Below are 24,304 nucleotides of genomic sequence, written 5' to 3' on the forward strand. Positions count from 1 at the left end.
CCTGCTGCTGCGTTCCTTGCCTCCAGGAATTTTCAGGCATCAATAAAAAGGATTGCCAAGATAACTCTGATGATTAATGTTCTTCTTGGAAAGAGACCGTTCGGTAGGACAGTGGTTTAATATACCTGCTGCAAAGAACGTGTAACACGCAGATCACAAAGTGCATATAATGTAAATGGGTCAGTGGGTTACTGCTTTTGTCTGAGGGTCCCTTTAGTTACTTGTAGTTTATAAGTTATAATACTAATATAGAACAGTGAGCTATTACCCCCAGGTCCCTCCGTCCTCGACACCTTCGTCTACAAGTGAGATAATTCTATTTCCGACAGAAAAAAAGAAAGGAATGCTGGACTTACCCCCACCGCCCCTCCTGCCGGGAGTACAAAAGGGTACATGTCCCAACATTCCCTCTGTTTTTTTTTTCTGTCATTCTGACAGAGGAGATTGAAGCACGAGGAGCTCGGAGCTCCCGCGCTGGACTTACTTGGACGTTGTTGTCTGGATCTTTCTGCCTCTCCCCCCTGCCGGGCTTGGGGGGAGTGGCGTGGGGGATGTTTCGCGCTGGTGTGGCCACGCGTGGATGATGTTCCGCGAGGTCCAGCGCTTGCCCGATGGTCGCCCCTCCCGGTCTGCCTGGCTTTCTGGGGGCGTGGCCTCTTGCTCGAAGCCGGATTGGCTGTGGTGTGATGACGGCTTCCGGTTTCCTCGGCCTGACTTCCATCCTCATGGAGGTCAGGTGCTCCTGTCCCGGGCTAATTGTTTGGTGCTTAAAGGGCGGGGCAGTGGTGAGTACCGCGTAGCGGTTTTTGGCGATTCCTGCTTCTTGCTACTTTCTGTTAGCTGTGCTGTGCTTCTTTGGCCGTTTTCTGAAGATGGGCAAGTGTTCTAAGAAGCGACGCCATAGGGAGAGGTCGTCTTCCTCTTCCTCGAGTTCATCTTGTTCTCCTTCTCCTAGGGCCAAGTCCAGGTGCCCTGATGGGGGTGATGATGCGCGTTTGAAGCGCTTAATTAAGGAGACCATTGCTGAGATGGGTGCTGGCAGAGCTCGCAGCAGGGGGGCGGCTTCTGCTCCTGTTTCTTCGGACTCCTCTGGGGATGAGTCTGCGGTGGCAGGGGACTCTGACCTCAAGGGGAAGTATGTTGACAAGGACGCTCTGCCGGATATTTTGAGACATGTCAAGGAGAACATGGGCTTCGCTGATGTGGCTACCCCCAGTACTTCTGGTAGTTCTTTGCTGAGGCAGTTCCAGAGTTCTGCCACGGTGGATGTCCCGGTGCACCCTTCTATTAAGGATGTTTTGAAGCGGGAGTAGGCTGATCCTGATCGTATTCTGGTTCCGCGTTTTATGGCCCGGCTTTACCCCCTGCAGGATATGGCTTCGGAGCTCCCGGATTCGATCCCCATTGTCTCTTTTGTGGCAAGTTTGGTGGGTCGCACTTCCTTGTCGGAGGACGCTGTGCTGAAGGATCCTGTGGACAAGAAGGCTGACGTTGCTCTCCGGAAAGCGTATTCTGGCTCCCATCTGGCCTTGAGGGCTGGTGTCTATGGTACTTACGTGTCGCAGTCCTTGCTGTCTGACATTAAGTCCCTCTATCAGTCTATGGATGATGCCACGGACTGTTCCACTCTTCTTGGACACATCGAGCGTCAGGTGGAGCTGCTTTCTGATGTCTCTTTTGACGTGGTGCGGGCGGCTGCCCTCTCCAGCGTTGCTTGTGTGGCGGCTCGTCGCAGTCTTGTACTGAAGGACTGGAAGACGGACTCTGCGCAGAAGTCTTGTGCTCTGCGTATGCCCTTCCAAGGTTCTATGCTGTTTGGGGGGGGAGTTGGAAGACAAATTGCACAAGCTGTTTAAGGAAAAGAAGCACTCTTCTTCTTTTAAGGCTTCTTCTGCTGCCCCTGCTCCCTTTAAGCCTCGGCCTTTCTTCCGCCCTTCTTCTCATAGGCGGTTTCGGAAGGGCCAGGGGAGGTTTTCTTCTGGTCGGGGTCGGGATCATAAGGCAAGGTCCCCTCCTCCTGCTAAACCCCGTTCCTGACTCCTTGGCTGTGGTTCCCGGGTTGTTGGTAGGAGGGCGGCTGCGCTGCTTCCTGGACGCCTGGGTTCAGTCCTGTTCCGACGCTTGGGTGTTGGACATATTGCGTGAGGGTTATCTGGTGGAGTTCTCTGCCCCCGGACTCCGGTGTCCGCCCAACTCCTTGGCCTGCATGCGGATCCAAAAGGTTTCATCTCTCTCGAGGGGTGGAGGATCTTCTTCTAAAGGGTGCCATTCAGGAGGTCCCTCCTGCGGAGCTGGGGTTGGGCTTTTATTCCCTGACTTTTCTGGTGCCCAAGGTCACGGGGGGTTACCGTCTGGTTCTGGATTTGAGGGTTCTGAACAGGTGGGTTCTGAGAATTCCCTTTTGCATGGAGACGTTGCAGAGGGTGATTCCTTTGGTGCTTACGGGACACTTCAGGTGTACCCTGGATCTTCAGGATGCCTACTACCACGTTCCGGTGCATCCTCGGTCCAGTCGCTTCCTGAGGTTTTGTGTTCGGGGGCGTCACTTCCAGTTTCGTGTGTTGCCCTTCGGTCTGCGGTCTGCCCAGAGGGTTTTTACGAAGGTGGTGGCTCCCTTGGTGACTTCATCTTCAGAGGGTGATGGTGTACCCCTACTTAGACGACTGGCTGATTCATGCTCCATCCCGGGTCCTGTTGTTGGAGGCGCGGGAGTTGGTTTGCTCCGCGTTGTCGGCACGGGTTCCTCATCAACATCCCGAAGTGTCAGTTGTCCCCATCTCAGGACTTGGTGTTCATTGGGGCCCGGTTTCGTACGGACCTCAACCGTGTGTTCCTGCCTGTCCCTCGTGTCCTGACCCTGGTTTCCCTGGCTCGGCTGTTTCGGGCTGGGGTTGTTTTCCAGTCCGCCTCTGGTTGCGGCTTATGAGTCTGATGGCAGCGACGGTCTTTACGGTGGCTTGGGCTCGGTTCCGCCTGCGTCCCCTGTGGAGTTATCTTCTGTCCCGTTGGGATCCTGTGTCTGGGAATTTGGGGTTCCTTCTGCCTGTGTCTCCCGTGGTGCTCCCGACTCTTGTTTGGTGGTCGACCGGGTTGCATCTGTCTCGGGTTCTCCCTCTGCAGCCTTCCCCTTCTCTGGTTTTGACTACAGATGCGAGCTCCCTGGGGTGGGGGGCGACCTTGGGGTCTCAGTCCCTTCAGGGTCGTTGGTCCATCCTGGAGTATCGCTGCTCCTCCAACTGGAGGGAACTGACGGCGGTTTGTCGGGCTGTGATGGGGTTTCATGCCATGCTCCTGGGTCGGAACATTCTGGTGCGTTCCGACAATGTGGTGACTGTGGCGTATCTGAATCATCAAGGGAGGGTCTGTTCGGCCTCTCTGAACGCTGTGGTTGTTCCCCTGTTCTGTTGGGTGGAGGGTCACCTTCTGTCTCTGACGGCGATTCACATTTGGGGAGTGGACAACTTTGAGTCGTTGCTTTCTGGGGTCGTTGGAGTTGTCTCTCACCCAGGTTGCGTTTCGGCTTGTGTGCGTGAGGTTTGGGCGTCCCTTTCTGGACCTCTTTGCCTCCCAGCAGAATGCGCAGCTGTCTCGCTTCTGCTCCCGCTTCCTGCAGGAAGGTTGTTGGGGGGTGGATGTCCTGTCGGTTCCTTGGCCTCCGCGCCTGCTTTATGCCTTTCCTCCCCTGGTGCGGATTCCTCGGTTTCTGGCGCTCTTGTGTCTGGAGTCTCGGGATGTGGTTGTGGTCCTGCCCTTTTGGCCTCGGAGGTCTGGGTTTCCGACGGTTCGTCTGTTGGCGATCCAGGGCCCTTGGTTTCTCCCCCTGTCCCCGTCTCCCCTGCGTTTGTCGCCGTCCCTGTCTCTTCTCCGGTTGCGGCTGTCGGTGTGGAGGTTGAGAGGCAGGGGTGGCGGTGACGTGGCTTCCCTGAGCATTTAGCTGTGGCTCTTCAGGGTTCCCGTAGGCCTTCTACCCTCCGATCTTATGATCGTCATTGGAGTAATTTCAGTCGTTGGTGTGCGGGGTTGGGCCTTTCACCTTTGCTGTGTTCCTTGCAGACTGTGCTTCAATTTTTGTGGGAAGGTTTCGAGAGGGGTTGGGCTGTGTCCACTTTGCCTTAATAACCAGTCCACCAGACCACTCTCCTGCGAGAGCACACTCACATGCTAGACCTTAGAAGGCTTTGCAACACCTTAGAAGTCCTGGTGTATTCGCACCAGCAGGTGGACCCTAGCATGACAAGTGTAGGTTAACCTTCAAGGCTTGTCCACCACTATCCATACTGAAGTTCACCTCCAGTCTTGCGGACAGGCCTATGAAGCAGCACACCCTAGAGCAACAGTGATCCTGTCACTGAGGTCACAGGACCCTTGAGAAGGGTCAGCTCTAGGGCGGTGCAACCAGTGTGACCGCACCGGGTGCTTACTTTAGGTGGAGGTGTCATGTTTGCAAGTATATTATTGTTTTAAAAACGCTTACTGCCTCCTTCCTGGCCTCCAGCAATTTTCGGCAACAATAAAAATTTCATGATGACTCTGGTGATTAATGTTCTTCCTAGAGAGAGATCAGAATTTTGTCTAGTGGAAGTTTTGACTCATGGAAAGGTAGCTCAGAGGGTTAATGTACCGGCTGCAAAGAACATGCGACATGCAGATCACAAAGTGCACATAACGTAAATAGGTCAGTGGGCTACTGCTTTTGTCAGAGAGATCCTTTTATTACTTGCAGTTTATAAGTTAAAATCCTAACTTAGAACAGTGAGCTATTAACTGTCATCTAAGAGCTGCATACAAACTGCAAGGTATAAATTAGAGCGTTATGTCCCCCTCCCCCCCCCCCCCCCCCCCCAGTCTTTGATTATCCTAATGTCCCAAAAAGTGTTCTTTTGGACAGAAATCAATTCTGGTTATTAAGGAGACCCCCCAACCATGGTATTACGTTTTAAATTCCGAGTATTGTGTTTCTCCAGACCAATCACTATAAAACTATACGGGCTACTAGTATGGTTGTCATGTGACTCCTACACCTTGTAGTCCTTAGTCTTATGTAACATTTTCTATACAGTGATTTACACACATATTCATTGTCTCTGTGTAATGTGTGGGATGTAAAGTGCTCTGACACCCTACAATGGTATGAGTGGCGCTGTAAATCAAATTAAATGCATCGGAGAGAGAGTGGTCATGGAAACTTGGGGGGGCACAGTTAAAGGGTGGTAGTGAGGGAATCCATGGCAGAGGTGGTCATTGGGGGGCACTAACAAACATTAATGCACAGGACATCACCAGTGCTATGGCTGGCCCTGCCCTTGAGGCCAGTCTGCATCACCCATAGGTACCTCCATTGGCCTTGTTTCAGCAATAGTAGCTGCAACTCACCAGGGATTGGCAATGCATGATTTTCACGCACACCAAACTAAGTTCGTAAACTTACAGTCACCTGGCTTCATTCACAAGCATTTTTAACATGTGCTGCCTGCTGTGGGGCCACTGGAATTAATTATGCAGCAAAGGATGACAACATTATGCCGTAGTGTTCACTAAATTATGCATTAAAAAAAAGGCTGCAGCGTAATGCAGTATATTTTCAGATATTTTATTATTTTGACGTGTGTACACATGCTAACAGTCTCTGGAAAGATTTTGCCTTATTAGTACCAGTGTAACATACAAACGCAGTAGTAAGAAAGGTGATCAGTCAATCAATCAATCAATCATGGCATTTGTATCGCGCGCTACTCACCCGGAAGGGTCTCAAGGCGCTGGGGGGAGGGGGTTGCTACTGCTCGAACAGCCAGGTCTTGAGTTGTTTCCTGAAGGCGAGGTGGTCCTGTGTCAGCCGGAGGTGAATGGGGAGGGAGTTCCATGTCTTGGCTGCCAGGTAGGAGAAGGATCTTCCTCCGGCGGTGGCTCTACGGATGCGTGGTACGGCGGCGAGGGCGAGGTTTGTAGAGCGTAGCTGGCGGGTGGGTGTGTAGAAGGTCAGGCGGTCGTTGAGGTACTTGGGGCCCAGGTCGTGGAGAGACTTGTGTGCGTGGGTGAGAAGCCTGAACGTGATCCTTTTGCTGACGGGGAGCCAGTGCAGGTCCCTCAGGTGTCCGGAGATGTGGCTGCGTCAGGGGATGTCCAAGATGAGTCGGGCGGAGGCGTTCTGTATGCGCTGGAGTTTTTTCTGTAGTTTGGCTGTGGTTCCCGCGTAGAGGGTGTTCCCGTAGTCCAGTCGGCTGGTGACGAGTGCCTGGGTGACGGTCTTCCTGGTCTCGGTGGGGATCCATCGGAAGATCTTACGGAGCATACGTAGGGTGTTGAAGCACGATGAGGAGACGGCGTTGACTTGTCTGGTCATCGAGAGGGAAGAGTCCAGGATAAAGCCCAGGTTGCGTGCGTGGTCTGTTGGCTTGGGAGCGGTGCCCAGTGCGGGAGGCCACCAGGAGTCGTTCCAGGCGGAGGGCGATGGTCCCAGGATGAGGACTTCTGTCTTGTCTGAGTTCAGTTTCAGGCGGCTGTTCTTCATCCATTCGGCGACGTCTTTAATCCCTTCGTGTAGGCTCGTTCTGGCGGTGTCGGGGTCTCGGGTGAGAGAGAGGATCAGCTGTGTGTCGTCGGCATAGGAGATGATGTTGAGGTTGTGTTGGCGTGCGATGGTTGCAAGAGGTCTCATGTAGACGTTGAAGGGGGTTGGGCTGAGCGAAGATCCTTGGGGTACGCCGCAGATGACTTCGGTAGCCTCGGATCAGAACGGTGGGAGGCGGACTCTTTGTGTTCTTCCGGCGAGGAATGAGATGATCCACTCCAGTGCCTTTTCCTGGATCCCGATGTTGCTGAGGCGTTGCACTAGGGTGCGGTGGCAGACGGTGTCGAACGCTGCAGAGAGGTCCAGGAGGATGAGGGCCGCTGTTTTCCCGTTGTCGAGCAGGGCTCGGATGTCGTCGGTGGCTGCGATGAGGGCGGTCTCGGTGCTGTGGTTGGCTCAGAACCCGGACTGCGAGGGGTCGAGGGATCCGTTCGTCTCGAGGAAGGCTGCAAGCTGTCTGTTGACGGTCTTCTCGATGACTTTGGCAGGAAAGGGGAGGAGCGAGATGGGGCCGAAGTTCTTGAGGTCGGTGGGGTCCGCTGTTGGTTTCTTCAGTAGGGCGCCGAGCTCGGCATGCTTCCAGCTCTCCGGGAAGGTGGCGGTGTTGAAGGATGAGTTGATGACGTCCCGGAGTTGGGGTGCGATGATGGAGTCGGCCTTGTTGAAGACGTGGTGGGGGCAGGGGTTGGTTGGGGATCCGGAGTGGATGGTGTTCATCGTGCGGGCTGTGTCTTCGGTGGTCACCGTGGTCCAGGTGCAGAGTGTGGCGGTGGGGGGGCGTTGGTTCGACGATTGGGTGGGTGGAAGGTGCGCCGAAGCTGTTGTGGATGTCGACGATCTTGCGGTGGAAGTACGAGGCGAGAGAGTCGCAGAGATCTTGTGAAGGAGTGATGTCGTTGTTGCTGGTGCTGGGATTGGAGAACTCCTTGACGATGTTGAAGAGTTCCTTGCTGTCGTGGGCGTTGTTGTCCAGTCGTTCCTTCAGTGATTTCTTCTTGGTGGTGCGGATGAGTTGGTGGTGCTTGCGGGTGGCGTCTTTGAGGGCGGTCCTGTTGTCTGTGGTCTGGTCGCAGAGCCAGGCTTTCTCGAGGGTGCGGCAGTTCTTCTTGGAATTCTTGAGTTCGTCGGTGAACCAGGAGGCTTTCTTGCTTCTGGGTCTGCTGGGCGGGTTCTTAAGTGGCGCGAGGTAGTCGGCGCAGGCGGTCAGCCATTGTGTGAGGTTGCGGGCTGCTTCGTTGGGGTCCGTTGTGCTGGCGGGTGGGTTCTGGCTGCGGGAGGTGGTGAGCTGCTCGGCGGTGATCTTGTTCCAGCTCCTGCGAGGGACCTGTTGCGGGTGGTGGTGGGTCGTGGTTCTTCTGAAGCTGAAGTGGACGCAGCTGTGGTCGGTCCAGTGAAGTCCGGTGGAGTGGCTGAAGGTGATGTGCTTGCTGGCTGAGAAGACGGGATCAAGCGTGTGGCCGGCGTAGTGGGTGGGGGTGTTGACAAGTTGCTTGAGTCCGAGGTTGGTGAGGTTGTCCAGCAGGGCGGTGGTGTTGCGGTCCTTGTTGTTCTCCAGGTGGAAGTTGAGGTCCCCTAGGAGGATGTAGTCAGCGGAGCGGAGGGCGTGCGGGCTGATGAAGTCCGTGATGTCTTCGCTGAATTGTGTATGTGGTCCCGGGGGTCTGTAGACGAGGGTGCCTCTAAGGGTCGTCTTTGGGTCGGTGTGTATCTGGAAGTGGAGATACTCGGCGGTGGTGACGGTGTCGTTGGAGTCGGTCGTGATGCGGATGGTGTTCTTGTGTCCTTTTTAATTTATACATGACCCCCCTTATCCGGTCTCTACGTGGCAATCATGTCACAGCGTTCAATTACGCGGATGACATCCAAATGATTTTTAACATCGATGGCTCGGCGGAGTCTATCCTCACTTTTCAGTCTACCCTCTGCCACATTAGCGACTGGATGAGGGCTAACCATCTGAAGCTCAACCCCGACAAGACCGAACTGGTTCTTGTCGGGGGTGCCGCCAACCCATGGAAATCCACCTTCTGGCCGGCGAGCCTGGGCTCTCCCCCCAGTCCTGTCGACTCTGCTAAAAGCCTGGGAGTCATCATCAGTGATGACCTCACGATGAAGCCCCAGGTTAATGCCGTAGTCTCCGCTTGTTTCTTTCACAGCTCGTTTTTTGACCACAGAAGCCCTCACCTTAGTCCTGCTGGCCTTAGTCATTTCAAGAATTGACTATGCCAATTCACTCTATGTAGGTATTCCATCTTACTTGCTCAAGAGGCTGCAGCTTATCCAAAATCAGGCTGCACGCCTCATCCACCACCAACCCAGGTACTCCCACGTCAGTCCTCTGCTAAAGTCCCTCCATTGGCTCCCTGTGTCTGAGCAGAGCAAATTCAAGTTAGGCTGTATTATTTTTAGGTCCCTTGCAGGTCTGAGTCCCTCTTTTATTTCTTCGTTATTGTACCCCTATGTTCCTGTCCGTGACCTCCGCTCTTCCCATCTTGCGTTACTCAAGGCCTCCTCCAGTCTGGTTGGCGCGGTCTCTCCGGATGATGTCGGGTGCTGAGGAGGCGTTCATCCAGGTTTCCGTGAGGAAGGCGACGTCTGGTGAGGTTGTGTCGAGCAGGTTCCAAAGTTCGATGGCGTGTCTGTGGAGCGGGTGTTGAGCAGGACGCACTTGAGGTGGTTGCTGCTGGTGCTTGGTTTGGCGGGTGCGGTGCAGGTCCGGAGGCAGGTGAACTTGCAGGCCTGACAGGTGAAGGGTCCGTGGGTGCGTCTCGGGGTGGCTCGGTGGCAGGCTCTCGGTCGGTTGGGTTTGAGTGCGATGAGGGTGGCGGCATCGTAGGTCCGTCGGGGGCCGGGGGTCCTGGCACTGGGCGCGGTCCAGGCGCGGACGGGCGCAGACGGGCTTGCCTTTGGCGCGCCTTCGCTGCACAATCGGCGTGCCTGCTGCGCGTCAAAGCTGCGCGTGCGTGGAGGCGACATAAGAAGGGAGCCGGGAGGGAGGGTCCGCTGGGTGGCGAGAGCGGGGGGGCCAATCGGCTGGCGGGGGGCGGGGCCGCGGGGAGGCAGCGGCGGGAAAAGGCGAGTGGCGAGTGGCGGCAAAAACGGCAACAGGAAACAGCAACAGGAAACCAGCAGGAGCAGGAGGAGCGTGGGGGCGACCTGGCCTGGCAACCTTTACAATAGGCCATCCACTCCGCAGCAACACAAGTCACATTTAATATTAACTTTTGATATGTTTAAGCTACAGACAATTTATTAGTTTAAATGGTCAGATCATGCAGCAGATCTTGCATTATGAAACAAATATGGCAGAGCCATAATTTTAGAGAAAACATTTGCAAACTAGGATATTTTGCCATTCATGTTTGAACTGCTGTTGTGGAAAAAGGGAGTAGTGCTGATGACAGAAACTCCATGGCTCGGAGACAAATGGCTTGTGTTTCCACATTTTATCGTATTTGGTACATTCTGTGATTAGAAGCATATCCCATTTTGTGAATATATTTTAATGTCAATAACTCATTATAACCTTAAATAATCATGTGTATCCATTGGTTGATTAAACTGGGCAGTGAAATGCCAAACAAATACTAAAAATTGGGATGTCTGCGCATTCAGGCCACACCTCTGGCTCCACCCACAGATCCAATCCTTGGGTTATTCCTGCCCTTTGATTCTCCGCCCATTGTTCCCCTACTTTTTTTCCCCCACTTCGACCACTGTGTAAGACTCAGCATTTCTGGACCTGTGATGTGCCGCCGCTGCGGGCGCCCCATGTGCCACACATTTACGGTGCCGGGCTTCCGCATAAGGGAGCTGGCCATTATTGTATCCCTAAACGTGGGCACGTTGTCAGTTTGACATTGACTACACGTAGAGGGACTCTAAGTTTCTTTTAAAAAATATAGCTAACATTTGGACCTATACATTTTATTTTGTATAAATTAATTGAATGTGTGTAAAATTTAGCAATGCCCGGGTAATTCTAGTAAAGGGAGCACCCATTGCCGAATCACTAGCGTGTGCGATTGATGCATTATTTATGACTAACTTTGACGTTGTGCTTTAACTTTGGATAAAAGTTATCATGAATTCTAGCACCAAGAAGCCAATATTGGTAAATATGTGTGCTACAAATAATCCCTAACATACACTGTGCATACAGTATATTAAGGGCCCGATGTAGGTTGGTCGGTAACGGCCGAAAATCGGTATTTTCGGCCGTTACCGACCGGTATTTTAGAAATGGTATGTAGGGCCACATATTTTACAGAATCGGTAAATTTACCGATCGGTAAATTTACCGATCGGTAAATTTACCGAATCTGTAAAATACCGAATCGGTATTTCTACCGATAAGGTAAATTTGGTATGTAGGTGGGACTCTTCTGAGTCCCACAAGCCTTACCGATTCGGTATTTTAGCATCAAATTCAATTTGATGGTAAAATACCGATTCAGGTGTGCATGCACATGTGTGCATGCACACCTGTACCATATGACAGGCAGACCTGCCCTTAGGGCAGGTATGCCTGCCACATGGCCCCCGAACCTTTTTTGGGGGTGCTAGAGGGTGTCAAAGTGACACCCCCTGCACCCTTGTCAAAATCGGTATTTACCGATTTGGTAAATACCGACCGGTAATGCCCCATTCATTCCTATGGGAATCGGTAAATACAGATATTTACCGATTCGGTAAATGGAACATCTGGATGTTCCTACATACCCCCCTTCTTATTTACGATTCTTAATTACCGAATCGGTAAAATTCGGTAATTAAAAATCGGTAAATAAGTCCTACCTACATCGGGCCCTAGATCTGGTGTTTTAATCATAGGATGTTTTAAAGTATTCTGATAAAAATCGAATCGTGCTGAAGACAGCCTTGATTGGCGTTGGATCGAGGATCCGGAAGTCTGCACACCTAGCAGACAGAGAAAAAGCACCTTATCAGAAAGTTTAGCGTTTCCCTACAGGTGGTGTGTGTTGGCCTGTGGCAGGGTCAGTCACATGTCCCGGATTCCTGGCATTTAATTGAGTCTATCCCAGTTCTGCGGCCCAGTGTTTCTTGTGCCCCACCTGGCACACATCATGTCGGAGGATGGTGATGACGTTAACATTTTGCCCCCCCCCTGGAAAAATGTCTGCGGACGCCCATGAGGGTGACCAACCGTCCGTAAATTTCACGGACCGTCTGTACTTTTTACTTCACGCCCATTGTCCGTGAGGCTCCCTTTTACAGACACCTTTTGTCCGTAATTTTGGGCCTGGCAGGGAGCAGAGCTGTTCCACTGCGAGAAGCCTCAGCTCCCTGATGGGGGCCTCGTACTCCTCCTGAGAGCATAAGAGCAGCCCCACCTGCCCATTGTCATTCTAAATGCGTAGGGCACTAGGTAATAAAAGGACGCGGAGGCATGCACATAGGAACATATAAACCAGTGCAGCCTGGCTGGTGCCACCAGCCCCGCTCCAGCGTCATCTACACCGTTTTTTCCCAAGAGCATAGGACAATGTTAGCTTTGAAATCAGGTGCCCGAGAGGCACAAGTTGAACACCCGCAATTTAAAATGAATATATCACGATTCCATTAGAGGGAGTGAAGCATACAGATCTGTTGTTTATTTTGTGTTTTTTAGATAACGTACTTTCGTCTTCACTATACTTCAAAGTGCTGGAAGGGCATTTTAATACTTGTTTTACGTATTCCCATTGATCCTGAGTACCACCATGCAAATGCATAAAACGAAAACGCAAATTAACCCATCAATAGAAAACTGAAATTAGTATGAAAAGGTGGGACAAAAAGCCACGCAGATAACATACGATTGGTTTATGTTTGGTGGTTTTATAAAGGGTGCGTACGGCCAAAGGACATTGGAACGCTTAACATGTGCACCAGATTACACAAGATCAGGTTCATGTTTTAGTTTTTTTTAAATCATGGAGATTCCCTGCAGCCGAACCCCAATACAATTAAGCAGCAAAATACTTATGAATTGTTGAATGTCAGTGTCCATTCAGCAATTCATCAGTAACCATAAAAAATATTATTATCATATGAAATACCACAAAAAGACCTGCAAAGTTGCTCAAAGCTGCACGCATACCAAAGAAACGTGAAGTGCACGATTGTCTCAACCTAATGTAAACTTATTTTGACTTGTACTTAAGTGGTTGTCTATTTACTTACATAATATTACGCGACCTCTACTGACAAGTCTGTAAAACTTACCTTTTGTCCCAAAGTTTTATCCTGAATTTTGACCGTCTGTCCTGAATTTTTGTCCTGAATTTTGACCATTTGTCCTGAATTTTTACACTCACAGTCCTGAATTTGCACCCATGCCAGTTGGTCACCCTAGTGCAATGGTGCCAGGGATATGAGAGGTCCACTGGACCCAATCTGTAATAGTAGTTTGCTATCAAACTACGGGTAGTAGGAGAGTTCCCTTGCTTGCATTGGGTCCATGGCACGCTGCTAGACTACTGAGTCCAAGTTTCCTCGTTACAGTCGTTACGAACCACCCTCTCGCCCTGCGGTGCCTCTGAGCATGCCCTCTAAATGGGGTTTAGTGCAGGTGGGCAGCCACGGCTTGAGTCGGGGTACCACGCGGGTGGACGGCGTCCCCCCACTTATTTTACCGGGTGGACGTCGTCCCCCCTGCCAAACAGCTGCACTTCACCTTTTGGCCTCTCTGGGACGACGTTGTTCTTCCAAAGGCACTTCAAAGCCGGGCTTGGCCCCAGGGTCCCATGAAGGCGCCCACTCTGCCGCGAGCTCGAGAGAGAGGATTATTGGAGTACAAAGACGCATTGTGTTAGATCTGACCAGTGGTGTAGGGTGGTGCTGTGGCGTAACAGACCTGGGACTCCTGGGGCGGTGGAAGTGCTAGGCTTTGATTCCAGGCATGCCTCACGCCAGCGAACACCAACCAGCCCCGTACGGGTTCTGTCACTTCAATAAACCATTATCTCACACTACTTTTTTTCTGAGCTTTTGGTATTGTTTAAAGTTTAGGGGCCAGATGTAGGAGCCATTTACCGACCGGTAACGGCCGATTTCGGCCGTTACCGACCGGTAAATGGGTTTTTGGGATGTAGGGGCACATTTTTACAGAATCGGTAAATTTACCGATTCGGTAAATTTACCGATTCTGTAAAATACCGAATCGGTATTTTTACCGATTCGGTAAATCTCAGATGTAGGTGGGACTCGTCTGAGTCCCAAAGGCCCTACAAATTCGGTATTTTACCACCCAATCCAATTGGGTGTTAAAATACTGAATTCAGGTGTGCATGCACATGTGTGCATGCACACCTATGCCATGTGACAGACAGACATGCCCTTAGGGCATGTCTGTGTGCCACATGGCGCACATGTCAATTTTTGGGGTGCCAGAGGGTGTCAAAGTGACACCCCCTGCACCCTTGCAGAATTCGGTATTTACCGATTCGGTAATTACCGAATCAGTATTTCCCATTGATTCCTATGGGCTTCACAGCCCATAGGAATCAATAGGAAATACCGATTCGGTATTTACCGAATCGGTAAATACCGAATATTACCGAATCGGTAATTCCACATCTGGAATTACCTACATCTCCCCCCTTCATATTTACCGATTCATAAATACCGAATCGGTAAAATTCGGTATTTATGAATCGGTAAATACAAATTACCTACATCTAGGCCCAGATGTAGGTAAAAAATATTTACCGATTCTTAATTACCGAATTTTACCGATTCGGTAATTAAGAATCGGTAAATATGAAGGGTGGACATGTAGGTCCATCCAGATGTGTATTTTACCGATTCGGTAAAAATCGGTATTTACCGAATCGGTAAATACCGACCGGTAATGCTCCATTCATTCCTATGGGCTTTGAAGCCCATAGGAATGAATGGGGCATTACCGGTCGGTATTTACCGAATCGGTAAATACCGATTTTGACAAGGGTGCAGGGGGTGTCGCTTTGACACCCTCTAGCACCCCCAAAAAAGGGTCGGGCCATATGGCAGGCATACCTGCCCTAAGGGCAGGTCTGCCTGTCATATGGCACAGGTGTGCATGCACACATGTGCATGCACACCTGAATCGGTATTTCACCATCAAATTGAATTTGATGGTAAAATACCGATTTCTTAGGCCTTGTGGGACTCATAAGAGTCCCACCTACATATCAATTTTACCGATTCTGTAAAAATACCGGTCGGTAAATTTACCGACCGGTATATTTACAGAATCGGTAAAACTACCGATCGGTAAATTTACCGAACGGTAAATTTACCGATTCTGCCCCCTACATGTCAAAATCCTTTTACCGGTCGGTAACGGCCGAATTCGGCCGTTACCGACCGGTAAAACCCTACCTACATCTGGCCCCTAGGCCTTAGTCTTCAGAACACCGGAAACCGAAGCTCAGTGTGTGTTCTCCTAGGTCAGTTATAGAGGCCTCGATCACTCTCCCAATTGACTTATTAACGATGGCGCAAACCACCTTTTGTGACGTAACTTCCTGTCGTGACGTCACTCCCGGTGACAGCGTTCCCACCCCCCCCCCCACTTCTTTTTTTAGGACTTGTGCCCTGTGGGCGGCCATTTATGGTCTGCACTTGGGAGAACCTTTGGATAAAGACTTCACCGGGAAATAAGTTAAAGCTGTCAATTCAGTGCCTATCATGGGGAGGGGGGCTCGCTACAACCACTATAACAGGACTACGACGAGTAGGAGTGGCCTAAGAGTGATTAATTCCACTAGTAAGTAAGCGACACATCAAAACTCGCGCGCTGTGGAAACAGTCAATTGCAGATACGCTAGTCTGGGAAAGTAGATCAACCAGGCTTGCTCCAAAGGATGTCAACATGGAATGTGTCCGGTAGATGGCGCATGTTACTTACATTTGTCCGCAATCAGACGACAAAAGTCGGCTCATCTCGAGGAGGCTGTGGTCGAGGACTGTACATTGCACTGCTAACTCATCTTTGTGATTTGCTTTATCACGATCAGAAGAAATCCTCAGTGCCCAAAGTATTTTCCTGACTAAATAGACCACATACCAAAATGCTCACCCCAGTTTCTCATTCAATTTTTCTGCTGTCGCCAACAATACAATAAAAAATCTGTGACAAGATTATTAAGTGCCTTGCTACTCACCTGCCACTACTCCACCCTGCTCCTCCACTAGTTTGATAGCCGCCTTCATGGTTCCTCCCGTCTCTATCCACTGATCAACCAGGAGCACGTGCAGACCTGGAAAAGAACAGCCATAAAAGTCACGGAGACCCATGCTCGGAACACTTGCTCTTTGCAGGACGACAGACTTTCTTCTCCCTTATTTCCTGACTACTACCCCCCCCCCCCCTCTCCCCCTTCTCAACATGAACACAACTAAATGGCACGTTAGGAAGAACTCTCACATTCTGATATGCACAACACGTCAATTTAGCCATACAGTTGGCAAAAAAGAGTTAAACGCACAGGACGGTCACGCACGAAAGAACCTCTCCGCTGAATCTTGTATAACAAACACAGCACACCCTCGTGCGCACCAATGTAGCATCAAAGATGGCTGCCTGGACTGTGATTCATACCTAGAGAAGAGCACTACCACAGCAGAGCAATGGGCAACCACCTGCCCAATGCATAAAAATGCGAGTCCTCTGACACCGGAGAAACATAAAACTCTACAAACATCTCCCAAAATCTAGCACAATTTATTTTACACTAATCTACACAAATACCATATAAAGTAAGCATTTAACTTATTTTATACTAATCCAACGTTAAAAAGCAACAAACACCTCACACAATTGAATGATGGCCTCCCAGCTCTGTACGAAAGTGCTCCCAGAGATAACAGTGATGCAATGATAGTGTGATACACATACAGTGTGTATATGTGTGTGTATAAATATGTATAAACAAAACAAAAAATATACGTGTATATATATATATATATATATTCACTGAAAAAAACACAGGTTATAGGCCATATATAGTTAGGAATTAGCAATTACAAAACCTTGAAAATTCACTGAAAAAACCATAGGTTATAGACCATATATAGTTAGGAATTAGCATTTACAAAACCTTATTTTACTCACACAAAACCATTGAAATTCGCATATATAGTTAGTTGCACTAACTATATATCGCGCACCCGCAATCCACTGCTGATCATGTCACATATTACATCATTCATGACATGGTCAGTGACATCACTGATGACATCACTGATGACATCTCAAATGACATCACTGATGACATCACTGATGACATCTCAAATGACATCACTGATGACATCACTGATGACATCTCAAATGACATCACTGATGACATCACTGATGACATCTCAAATGACATCACTGATGACATCACTGATGACATCATTCATGTGATAATACGATGAACCTCTTCAGACTCTAATATAACCTTAGATACACTCAGTGTAAACAGACACTCACAGACTGTCACTCATCCATGGAGTTACTCACACACCAAGTCAGTCATGCAAAGAATCAATCACACCTCCATTTCTTCAACTATACAGTTATACACACCTTACTTATTCAAACATATACAAACACATATTTACTCTCTTATACAATCCCTGATACAAGTTCACAATGATCCATACAGCCACTCACACATTCACTGGCTCTTATGCACAGTTATTTATATATGTCAACTCTCACATGTACTGTGTTTTACATATGTACTTACTTTGACATGTAGCACTGAGATATCCATTCACTCACCAATACACTCATGCACACAGTCAACCGCCCATACAGCTGTTTCCACATGCACTTCTGAACCCATACATCTAGTGAATCAACTGCTCACACATCTATGCACAGAGTCATACACCTCCCAGCCACCCACACACACACTCAGTCTCCCATACAAATACTTGGGCAACCAATCAATAACCCATATAGTTACTCATATAGCTACTGATCAACACATGCAGCAGTTTACAGAACAACAGACATAATGATGCACAAATTAAGACAGTTTAGTCACTAACCCATGCACTCAGTGAGACACATTTAATCACTCACTCATACATTCAGTCATGCACCTACTAAATCCTTCATCCAGACACTTATATATCCACTCATTCTTCAATATGTAAGACATATTTTAACTTTACAGAAACATACAGTCACTGGATGTTGTCATCAGTGATGTCATCAGTGATGTCATTTGAGATGTCATCAGTGATGTCATCAGTGATGTCACTGTCCATATCATGAATGATGTAATATGTGACATGATCAGCAGTGGATTGCGGGTGCGCGATATATAGTTAGTGCAACTAACTATATACGCGAATTTCAATGGTTTTGTGTGAGTAAAATAAGGTTTTGTAAATGCTAATTCCTAACTATATATGGTCTATAACCTATGGTTTTTTCAGTGAATTTTCAAGGTTTTGTAAATGCTAATTTCTAACTATATATGGTCTATAACCTATGGTTTTTTCAGTGAATTTCAATGTTTTTTTAATAGCAAATATCAAAAGCTGTAAAATGTATTCTTCTTTTAAAGGAAAAATATATTTTATATGTATTTAATATAATTTTTTTATGTATATAAATTTTTTGAGGGAACGAATTTATCAACTATCATGCTGAAGAAGAGTGTGGGGAAAAAAACCCAAAGAGGAGGACTAAGAGGAAAGAACAATCAGTTAAAAAATACAATTGCTTTAAAGCATGAAGTGCTTTTCCACACATTTACATTTAAATAACCCATATTAGAACATACAATATATCTACAGAGGAGACGGTGTACATTGAATTTTAGACTCTTCATTGGTACCTACATGTTGGTACTTACATCACCCACACAACACAACAGCTCTATTCAGAGCTACCCTACCTCAAAGCACTCTAAAATATTATTTTAATATTTCCCTTGGGTTTCCCCTTGTTACGCTTTCCGGAACGCTACCCGGTGCGCGGACCGGGCGCTAACCGTGCGAAAATTGGAAAAAAAAAGTTTTTTTTTTTTTACATATATGGGCCTCCTCAGCCACCCTCAGAAAACCTAGGGGGTCAGGATATGTCTCCCGTGCCCCCTTATACCCATTCCCAACATTGTTTATCCTCCATCTTGTGACTAAATTAGTCCGAAACACAAGATGGCGGCCTCCCGTTACGCTACCGGTGAGCTACCCGGTTCGCGTACCGGGTAGCGCTTCCACCACGAAAAATCGAAAAAAAAATTCTTTTATTTTTTTGCCCCGTGGGGCCCTTTAATAGTCCCTACATCAATCCTAGGGGGTCAGGAGGGGTCTACCTTGCCCCCTTTCATTCATTTCCCCCTTTGTTTATTTCCACCTTTTGTCTCTCGATCCTACCGAGAGACAAGATGGCAGCCGCTCCGGACTGTTTAGAATGTTGACAGTCACCGGAGAGCCAATCCGCTTCTCCTCGCGAAGTTCCGTTACGCGTCAGGTACGCGAACCGGGGCGCTAACCGGGACGCTGTCACAGATATATATATTTTTTTTAACGTTAATTTCTCAAAATCCACTGGAGCACATATCTTGAGACCTAGCAAAGGCACATCGGGCAAACAGTCTCTACAATTTTCCCAAGTTTCATAGAAATCCATTTAGCCGTTCGAGCTAAAAGTGAGTCCAACCGCCCTATGGAAAACTCAATGTTAAAAACACGTTTTGGGACCCCCCTTTTTTCTCGGCCCCCGCTTGACGAAACCCCCCCAAACTGTCAGGGGACGCTCAGAAACAAAATGTGCCATTTTCCTGAAAATTTCAGCCAATTCCGTCCATCAACGCCAAAGTTATTCAACATAGAATTTTCAGAAATCCCTATTCCAAAAAATCCTAACTATATATACCTACTGGCGACCGCCAGTAGGTAATATATATATATATATATATATATATATATATATATATATATATATATATATATATATATATATATATATATAACATTTCTATGGCAAAATGAAACCCCTCATTTTGTTCCTTTTCAAATTAAATGTATTAAGTGTTACCACTTTATTCCAAGATGACTTCAGGTGTGCCATACTTTTGTCATAAGTAAGACTGTTAGCGTTCTAGTTGTTCTTTAGAACACTCTGGGACATTCTGTCATTGGGCTATAGTTGGGCTACATCTGGCTGATATTTGGGCTACATTTGGGCTCTTTTGTCTCTGGTGGCCATCTTGGGAGACTGCATATCAGAATTTTTTTCATGAAATATAAGAGGATTTGAGAAGTCACTCAAAATGTGCCCTAATTTTTCTTTCTTCAGCACTAATCATAATTTCTATGGCAAAATGAACCCCCTCATTTTGTTCCTTTGCAAATTAAATGTTTTAAGTGTTAACACTTTATTCCAATCAAGATGACTTCAGGTGTGCCATACGTTTGTCATAAGTAAGACTGTTAGCGCTCTAGTTGTTCTTTAGAACACTCTGGGACATTCTGTCACTATGCTATAGTTGGGCTACATCTGGCTGATATTTGGGCTACATTTGTTTTTTTTTTGTCTCTGGTGGCCATCTTTGGGCTACATTGGGCTACATTGGGCTACATTGGGCTACATTTGGGCTCTAACATATATATAGCCCAATGTAGCCCAATATATATTTTTCAAAGTTAATTTTCGTAAAAACCACTGGAGCATATATCTTGAGACATAGCAAAGGCACATTGGGCTACCAGTCCCTACAATTTTGCCAAGTGTTGTGGAAATCCATTCAGCCGTTCGAGCTAAAAGTGAGTCCAACCGCCCTATGGAAAACTCAATGTTAAAAACACGTTTTGGGACCCCCCTTTTTTCTCGGGCCCCGCTTGACAAAACCCCCCCAAACTTTCAGGGGACGCACAGAAACAAAATGTGCCATTTTCCTGAAAATTTCAGCCAATTCCGTCCATCAACGCCAAAGTTATTCAACATAGAATTTTCAGAAATCCCTATTCAAAAAAATCCTAACTATATATACCTACTGGCGACCGCCAGTAGGTAATATATATATATATATATATATATATATATATATATATATACACACATAAATACATACACACACACATATATATGTATATTTTTTGGTTTGTTTATACAGTGGCGGTAGCCACTCTAGTTATATTTAGGATTCCCAGAGACAGCAATTCTTTGGATTTTTGCTTGCTAATAACTTTGCCACTGTTTGACGAACCTCTACAAAAGTTTCCCAGACCTATTCCTTTTTAGGTCTCGCCTAGAGCGCAGCGTGAACGCGCTGCTCTTGGAGAGGGCCTCTTGGAATCACTCCAGACATTCAGAAAGCTCGTGCATGTGCTTTTCACATCAATTGGCCTTTGCATGTGGCTTTCAAGAAATGAAAGCAATCAATTGGCCAAAGGCGGGTGCATGTCGCACCTCTTCTTAAAATGTACACTCCAATGGCCTAGGGGTCTCGGGAGCGAGCAGGCTGGCAGATGCATTCCTCCTTGGTCACATGCTTTTGCTTCGCTTTTACTTGTTATCTGCTAAAACGATTTATTGCCTACCTTGCTAAACCTAGTATCCTGTTACTAATTGATTTCCGGCTTCTGCTGCTTGTTCTGTTTTGGTGTAGCTGGGGTTTAAGTGATTTGCCCAGAATCACGGGAGGTTGAGACCACGCTTTGATGGACCTCCCCCATGCCTGGAGGCAGAAAGGTAGACGACTTTGGTGTAGAAGTTGTGCTTCTCATGAAAAACGCTTTAATGCTTGCTTTGTATTTTGGTACCAGGGCGCACAAACGTACCCTGCTCTTGAGAGTTTGCTTGTGATATACGACGAAGCAATGCTGTGCACTGTGCCATCTGACATTTGTATGACTCTGGCATCACTAGCACGCCAGCCTAGCATCTTGTAGTGTCTTGCTTTGAATGAGTTCTCTAGGCACACTGATTGACCGGCCCTCTTATTGTTCAACGTAATAAATACCTGAAATGCGGTCTCGCTCCATTCAATTGAGCAAATAATTTTCCGCCCTTTGCGCTGTTTATTGTGACAAACGGCTCTTAGAGGTGATACTTACAGAGGCCAAGAATAGAATGGTCGAAAGTACGAGTCCGCCTCTCATACCTAGAGATGATCCCCAGAGATGCCAGTTAGTTACATAGTTCAAGGGTTAAAATCGTCATTAAGACGGAGCCACCACCGCTGAGACGCCAATGCTTGATTTTTCACGGAGGCTTACTTAACCCCCTGAAGTCCCCAACAGCATATTCTTGGGGTGGGGTCTCTTATCTTGATATTCTTGAGGCTGACTACTGGCGACCTCCCCCGCCCCCCAGAGGCACGTCAGGGAACAAAGAAAAGCCAGGCAAACCGGGATTTCTTTTCCTGTTAAAGGACATACGTGTAATCAGGGTAAATTCCTGGCTGACGTCAAAGGCACACAATTTTCTAAGCTACTATCCCCATCCGCTGTCTTCTCACCCCCTCCCTCCCTCTCCATTTCCTGCACCCTCCAGGTGCCGTTTCTGTTCACTATGCTCTCTAGTCACCCTAGTTGAGGGCATAGCTCATGAGCGAGAAGGGATGGGTGAAAGCCTTGGAAAGTTCTCAAGTTTCCCAGTTCTCTAGCTCATCCAGGTCTGATTTTCCTTTGCATTCTGGGACTCACAGTCCTGGATTTATATTAGGATTAAGAGGACTACAACACCCTGATTTGATTTAAAAAAAACCACTTGTGCAAGGGTGGGAGAAACCTGAGAGCTTTAGTCCCCCAGCCCTCCACTTTTGCACCCTCAGTCTTGCTCACTCTTTACCCTGAAAGGGCGCAGCATAGGTGTGGGGATGGGGGTGTGGCGCCGACATTCTCCAGTTTCATTTCCTTCCTTGCGTATTTTTAAAATGTATTTTTATTAATGTACTCAACTATCTATACATTTATAATTGGACGCCTGTTAAAGTCAGATTTAAATTGGTAGGTTCTCAGGCATCCCATGGACCTCTTATAGCTCTTACAAATAATGTACCAGAATAAAGAATGCTCCTCCCTCAGAAGGGGCGCTCCATGTATCTACCTGTGATCCAAGCCTGAGGGTGAGTGGGGTGTTCTCCTGCTCATTTATTCCTGTGAAATGAGCTGTGTGGGGAGAGCAGATAGATGGGGCAGCGAAGCTATCCTCTCAGACACCTGAGAGAGAACTCTTGCCTCTGGAGAGACACCCAAGACAGCCCTCTCACCTGCTGCATAGGAATCCGATATTTAGCTCTTCAGAGACACCCACAAAGAATCTGAGATTAAACTTTCACCTCCAGAGACAGACCCATCACATCACCTGCCACAGAAAAATCTGAGATGGACTTTCCCTTGCAGAGGTGGTCTATCACCTCACACCTAGACAGACAAGCATTTGCAATGTAATTTGCAAGAGTTTAAATTATTGCATTGTAAATGCTTGTTTTCGAAGTGTTTTGCATGCAGTAACAATCTCTGTTTTCGTGGAGTGGGCCATCAGATGTTTCTAGATGGCTAAAATAGCCTGTCTCTGTAGTAAGTGACCCGACCACAGAGCTGGTAACCCCGCCTCCACCTGCACTACCCTGAACATGTGGCTTTGATTCGTGTTTGAAACAGGCGGTAGTGCAGCCCTGTTCAGAGAAAGGGAGCCGGTGTTGTTTTTTCCGGTCGTGAAACAAACGGTACACTTGAAGGTGGAATTCACATGCCAGAATAGGTGATTTATGAACATTACTTTAATTCCAGCCTATATTTGTGTGCAGATAGTATTACTAGAACTGTTAGAGCTATCAATTTGGTCTCCCGGGGTGGGCACCCCGGGACACTGCAGGAGCCGGCCCTGGGGGGTGGCGGTCCCCAGCAGCAGACTTCCCTGGTGATCAGTAGCTTTACTACAGTGATATAATGAGCAACTAGAGTGCTAACATTCAGAATTTATGGCAAATGTGTGACACGTCTGAATGCCTTCTTGATGGAACCAACGTAAACAAGCATTGAAAATGCACTAGATCTCGCCCTCGTTTAAGTTAAAGCCATTCTGTTTGTAATGAGGTGGCTTTTTAGCTTTGCTTTTAATAGTGTTTTTCAAACTTTCATGTAAATAACATGCATATGTATGCATATATGTATATGTATGCATGCATTTATATTTGTATTTATATAGATATGCAGATTATATATGTTTATATATGTATGTATATATATATATACACATACATATATATAAATGCATATATATGCATATATATATATGTGTATATGTGTGCGTGTAGATAGACCGAGGCACAAGAAAGCAGAAAAACAAACGTGAAGAACACAAAAAGGGGGCAGGGTAGATACACCCTGACCCCCTAGGCCTGCCCGGGTGGTCCCACAAGGACAAAAAAGGCCCACATTAAAAAAAAAAAACACCTGGTCTGTATTTTTTATAATTACCCCCCGGGGGGATCAAATCGCGGCGTCATTGTGATAAAGAAGTGTGGGGGGTCCACAATCCCCCCCAACACCGCCCCGGGGGCCGCCGCCCCCGGGGCAAAGCAACGCAGCCCCTTGGCGCATACTGGAGGTTCCTGGTGGGCTACTTGGCCCCCCGGGACCCCCAGTATGCAAGGGGAATTAGTTCCTATTCTGCAAACACGCCAGGGGTTGCGCTGCAGAGAGGAGTAAAAAAGGGTGTGGCCTCATTACACCTCTCTGCAATGCAGCCCCCTGGCGCATACTGCAGGTTCCAGGTGGGCTAGTTGGCCCCCA

General features: G+C 48.0%; 1 protein-coding gene across 6 annotated transcripts in view; it reads right to left on the reverse strand.

The window, feature by feature from the left end:
* LOC144824550 (adenine phosphoribosyltransferase-like) overlaps positions 1–24,304 on the reverse strand; it is a 393,625-nt gene that overhangs the window by 18,719 nt on the left and 350,602 nt on the right. For all 6 annotated transcript variants that reach the window (XM_078683604.1, XM_078683603.1, XM_078683608.1 and 3 more), the window contains exon 5: positions 15,721–15,816. In XM_078683604.1, the coding sequence (XP_078539730.1) occupies positions 15,721–15,816 (96 nt within the window). The remainder of the gene's footprint in view (positions 1–15,720; positions 15,817–24,304) is intronic.

Source organism: Lissotriton helveticus, chromosome 3_1 (genome assembly GCF_964261635.1).
Source record: "Lissotriton helveticus chromosome 3_1, aLisHel1.1, whole genome shotgun sequence".
Classification (NCBI taxonomy): domain Eukaryota; kingdom Metazoa; phylum Chordata; class Amphibia; order Caudata; family Salamandridae; genus Lissotriton; species Lissotriton helveticus.